This window comes from Nestor notabilis, unplaced genomic scaffold (genome assembly GCF_000696875.1).
Source record: "Nestor notabilis isolate BGI_N333 unplaced genomic scaffold, ASM69687v1 scaffold26543, whole genome shotgun sequence".
Taxonomy (NCBI): Eukaryota; Metazoa; Chordata; class Aves; order Psittaciformes; family Psittacidae; genus Nestor; species Nestor notabilis.
In genome coordinates, this window is record NW_009922912.1 from 8,782 (window position 1) to 13,957 (window position 5,176).

At 54.7% G+C, this 5,176-nt stretch overlaps 1 protein-coding gene across 1 annotated transcript in view; it reads right to left on the minus strand.

The window, feature by feature from the left end:
* Positions 1-260: 260 nt before the first annotated feature.
* The window catches only part of CNTN2 (contactin 2 (axonal)), a gene marked incomplete at its 5' end in the record, with an annotated part of 7,443 nt that continues 2,527 nt past the window's right edge, over positions 261-5,176 (minus strand). Inside the window, 10 exons of the mRNA XM_010011868.1 lie at positions 261-370; positions 940-1,108; positions 1,194-1,306; positions 1,636-1,822; positions 2,326-2,441; positions 2,850-3,084; positions 3,245-3,315; positions 4,048-4,197; positions 4,336-4,494; positions 4,830-4,950. Of these exons, the coding sequence (XP_010010170.1) occupies positions 261-370; positions 940-1,108; positions 1,194-1,306; positions 1,636-1,822; positions 2,326-2,441; positions 2,850-3,084; positions 3,245-3,315; positions 4,048-4,197; positions 4,336-4,494; positions 4,830-4,950 (1,431 nt within the window). The remainder of the gene's footprint in view (positions 371-939; positions 1,109-1,193; positions 1,307-1,635; positions 1,823-2,325; positions 2,442-2,849; positions 3,085-3,244; positions 3,316-4,047; positions 4,198-4,335; positions 4,495-4,829; positions 4,951-5,176) is intronic.

Below are 5,176 nucleotides of genomic sequence, written 5' to 3' on the forward strand. Positions count from 1 at the left end.
TGTCGAATTCTTCACTTGACTTGTTTCTGTATAAAAGCTTTAATCAGTAAAAGACCCATTTCTTGTAGGAAAGCTCATGTTCTTCGAAACACCACCCAAAAAAAGGCTGTTTCTTTCTTCCTGCCTTAAGACAACGTTGTCAATCCTTTCGCTGCAGTGCTGCTGTGGTACAAACTTGGTGTTGCAGCAGCCAAGTCCTGGGGAGTTCCCCACTGGCTTGGGAGGAGCGTGGCCGGAGTCCTCTGCTGCAGTGGCCATCGTCAGAGCTCCAGGTACCTGATCAGGGCCACCATTGCCAGAGAGTTAGTTGTGACGACGACAGCGTGTGGCACTGGCCTCGTCACGGAGTCTTCCACCATCATACTTGTCCCTGAAAGAAAGGGAACAGGGAAGGAGCCACTGTCGTGTTGCACAGAAACCACCAGGTGCCGTGAGGAAAGAGCTGGGAAGGTTGGTAAAGTGGTAGTTGCTGATACTGTGATTGTCACTGAGGAGCCTCCCAGGAATGTTTGGAATCCCGGGATGGTTTGGGTTGGAAGGGACTCTTGGTGCTCGTGTGGGGCTTTGGCTGCCAAAGCCAGAGCTGGGTTTGGACTTGGACTGAAAGGTTGGTCAGAGCCTGGGGATGGGTTGGCTGTTGGAGGGCTGGAGAGGAGAACATGAGAAGTTCATGTTCTCAACAGCACAAGGGAGCCAAAGACCAATTCCAGAGTGTAAACCACAGGGGCAGGATGTTCTGCCGTGGTCCTGGAAGGGCGAGTGGGATTTGAAAGCATTGTCTGTTGTGCTGTGCTATGGCCAGGTCATTGCCTATCAAAGAGCAGCTGTGGCGAATGGCAGGGAAGTCCTGCAGGTTGAACCTTGTTTTCCAGGGGTGCGTGCAGCACCCTGGGGCTGGGTGTGTGTGAGGAGTGTGTAAACGCGGAGGAGTGCCCGTACCACTGTTGCGGAGGATGTGAACCTCCGCTGGGATTCCGTCTCCCCCGGGGCCCGTCACCCTGATCTGGACAAAGGCGTGAGTGAAGTCTTCAGGGACAGGGATGTCGAGCTGGTTCTTGCTGGCCAGGTACAGTGTGGGAGCAGAGTGGGAATCCTGCCTGTAGAGCATCTGTTGGAAAAGGCAAGTCTGAGTTTGTGTGCACTGTGATCTCCATAGGGTCGCCTCCAGGAGGCCAGCCACAGCCTGCCTGTACCTTGTAGCCCGTAACTGCAGACTCCTCCGCCTTTGCCACCACTGGGTCCCACTTGATGCTGACTGTAGACCCAGAAAAAGTCCAGGAGATGTTGCCAGGTGGCCTCTTTGGTGCTAAGAGATAAAACCAAGTAAGTCAGAGACTGATGAGAAGGTTGTGCGAGTTTCAGCTCTCTCCTGAGACTTTACAACTGGTTGACGGTGCTTATGGCACCACCATGGTTGGTTTAAACCCAGCAGAGGTTACCCTGAGCTCAGATCTCCTCTGATAAGGGATACACAGACCACAAGACTAACCTGAGGCAGTTCAAGTAGTTTTATGGACTGCTTAAAATGGTGTTAGAGCACCCAGATAAAGCCCTGATGAGGCCGGGGGTCACTGGGGATCCTCCGGAGGAGCAGCAGCCCCAGGGAGGGCAATGTTCAAACCAGGGCTCACTCACGTGGCTTCGTGGTCGTGACGTTGGTGGAGGGGCTGGGGGGGCCGGTGCCCGCCCGGTTGTAAGCTCTGACCGACACGTGGTACTTGGTGTTGGGGTTCAGGCCCGTTACATGAGCCGATGTGACCAGCCCCGCGGTCCTCACCCTGTCAGCTGCCTCCTCTTTGTCACCATCCTTCCAGTACCGGATCTGAGTAGAAAAGGGTAGGATGGGTTTGGTGAGGACAGAAGCATCTGCAAATACCAGTCTCAGTCCATCCATAGGACCACGGAATGGTTTGGGTTGAAGGGAGCTTAAAGCTCCTCCAGCCCCAACCCCTGCCCCGGGCAGGGACACCTTCCACTAGAGCAGGTTGCTCCAAGCCCCTGTGTCCAACCTGGCCTTGAACACTGCCAGGGATGGGGCAGCCACAGCTTCTCTGGGCACCCTGTGCCAGCGCCTCAGCACCCTCATCCACAGCCAGTGCTGGAGGCTCTTTGGTATTTGTCTGCATTTTGCTTAGTATGTGCCTGGGAAGAAGGTTACAGCCTTCAGTAATAGGGCACTAGTACTGGTCCCATTAGAGCTTGTGCTGTCCATTAATTCTCCTCCATCCTTGGAAACAAAACTCCACCTCACTGAGCCTGGGAATTTTCTCTGCTGGGCTTTCCAGGCTCAGTTTCTGTGTCTCTTATTCACACGCAGGCTCGTACCTCGTAGCCCAGCAGCACTCCGGTCATGTCTCCCTGCTCAATGGGCTCCCAGGATACATCCATTTCTGAGGACAGAACAGCCTTGGCTATAACTCTGAACGGAGCCACTTTGGGTTCTGAAAAAGACAACAAAAGGGAATAAAATCCTTTTCGTGTCTCCAGGCAGCGCAGTGGCCATGCTGACACCAAGGGCTCTCCTGCAGCACCGTCACCGTGCAGCAGACAGCTGGTGTTATGTGCACGGAGTAAAGTAAGAGGAAGGGATTTAGGGACTTAGTAGGACAAGCAGGGCCACAGATGTGTGCTCTGAGGATCTGTGTCTGCTCTGAAGCTCCGGGTTACGGGGAAACATGTCCCTGTGTATTTGAAGTAGATCAATGTTATACTGGAACCTCTGCCTGCTTCTCTGTGAGTAGAAGAAACCTCTCCTACTGCTGAGCTCCCAGACTCAGCTCTGCAGGCGCTGGTTAAGGACACATGGGTTGGTTCATGGTGCGTTCCGAGCCCCTGCAGCCCCCCTTTACCTTCCTCTGCAGAGTACACGATGGCGGTGAGGCTCTCTGGGCCCTCTCCCCTCCTGTTGTACGCTTTGATCTTCACTTCGAAGGGGGTGTAGGGGCCGATGCTCTCGTTGCGGTACACGTAGTGCAGCGACTCGGCGCGTGGCACCCGGGCTGTCAGCCACCCCTCCGTGCCCCTCTTGCGGAAGGACAAGATGTAGCCGAAGCCGTCTCCGTTCTGGTAGTCCCGCAGCGTGGGCTGGGGGGGAGCGGGAAGAGAGAGGAGCCTCGGTCCGCTCAAAGGAGCAACACGTTGGACTAAGCGCAGCGTTCGGCTTCACCGCGTCCCACGGGCATCGTCGCAGCTCGGAGGGGATGGCACCTGCTCCCCCCTTGGCCCCCTCCCAGCCTCCACTTACCGTCCAGTTGATGATCAGCTCGTTGGGAGCCCCTCCGCCTCCGCTGAGCCCAGATGGTGCCACAGTAGGTGCTGTCAGGTCCCCAAACAAAAGCAGACAGCACAGGTTGGGTTAAGGGAAGGGTGGTGATGAAGATGAGCACAGACACTGCACAGTCTGGGGCTAAGCCAGGCTCTGGCAGCTCGGATCAAGGCGCTGGGCTGGGTCTCCAGCCACGAGCACGTCAGATATTATAGTCTAGAATCTGCCTACTGCCTGATGAGCTTATTTGGAGGCAGCACGTCCCGGAGGGGACAAGAATCAAGCTCAAAAGCAGGGATGTGGAGGGCAGCTTTCATCAGAAAGAATTTAATATGCATTTGGTATGTTAAGAGCAGTTCTCCTGCTGTTGTTACGTCCCTTCTGCTTGCCCATGCAAGCAGCAGAAGATAGAATGAGCATTCACAGCCATTTGCTGGGAAATTCACCTTATCTTTGCAGAGCTGTGCTCTGTGATCTACCAGGGCTCTTTCCAAGCATTGCTGCCCAGAAGGACCAGGATTTGGAGCTAGGATGGATAATGGTTTAATATCCTGTATCTAATGCTGGCGAAGTGAGCTGCCAGCTCTAGTGCTGCTTTGTCTTTGACATGTAAATGGGCACAAAGGCAGACACTTTAGAGATGGCATCACCTCTAGGAGCACTCAAGGAGATGACCAGTTGTTTTGGACCAAGGCGTGCTGCAAGCCAGCATTGCCCCCTCCAGCACACAGGGACAGGTACCTTGGATTCCCCCTTCCACCTCTGAGCATCTCTGCACGTACCTGCTTCTTTGGTACGGATTTTGCTGGAGGGTAAACTCGGCTCCCCAACTCCAAGGATGTTGCTTGCTAAGACCCGGAACTCATAATCCATCCAAGGAATGAGGTTCACCACCTGGGCTGTCTCTGCGTTGCCTTCAATATTTACAGGATCTATATAATCCAATAACAGGAGGGGAGAACAAACAGAGCGAGTGGCAGCCAGTGCAGGAGCGCAGAGCCGGGACTGGGCAGCGAGCTGGTGTCCCACCACATGGGCCCTGCCACCACCACTGCCCCCTGGGCACTTACTGGTCCGCATTTGCTTCCATTTGCTGGAGAGGAGGGTCCGTGCCTCCACGATGTACCTGGCGATGGGGCTGTGGTTGTCAAAGCCCCGGCTCCAGCTCAGCTGGACAGTGGTGTCACCGATGTCTCTCACCACCACCCCCCCCGGGGGGCCTGGGGGGCCTGCGATGGTGGGAGACACACACACGTTACTGAGATGAAGGATTTGGGGGCTTGTTGCTCTTTATGTTGGGCAAGTCCTACATGAGGCTTTTCTTTTCTGGAAGCCTCCAAGTTTGGCCTCCAGAACAGCTCATAAGCCTGTTGCATCCAGCTCAAATATGAGATGCCCGTGGCAGGGGTTGGAACTGGATGATCTTAAGGTCCTTTCCAACCCAAACCATTCTATGATTCTACGGTGAGGTGGCCTCATGGGACGACCAAACTGACCCCTTGCAAGCACCATGCTGTTACTTCAGGCTTGCAAAGAGCTGGGGACTTTACAACAGAGAAATCACCTCTGACAGTGAGTGTGGCTGACTCCGACGCGCTGTCCACAACAGTCTGGGCTGTACATGTGTATCGCCCCGAGTGCTTCAGCTGCGTGTTGAAGATGCTGAGGTCCCCAACGGCTTCCTTCTGCGTGAGGAAAAGACAGTAGGGAGAGCGCTTGAACACGCCTGATCACATCCAGCATTCAACAATGTATTGGCACAATGTATGCGGCAAGGTTTTGGTAGTGGAGGGGCTCCAAGAGTTTGTGAAGCCCATGGATTATCGTGGTGGAGACATTCCATGTCCCCGGAGACATTCAAGGCCAGGCTGGATGTGCTGCTGAACAACCTGATTTAGGGGAAGGTGTCTT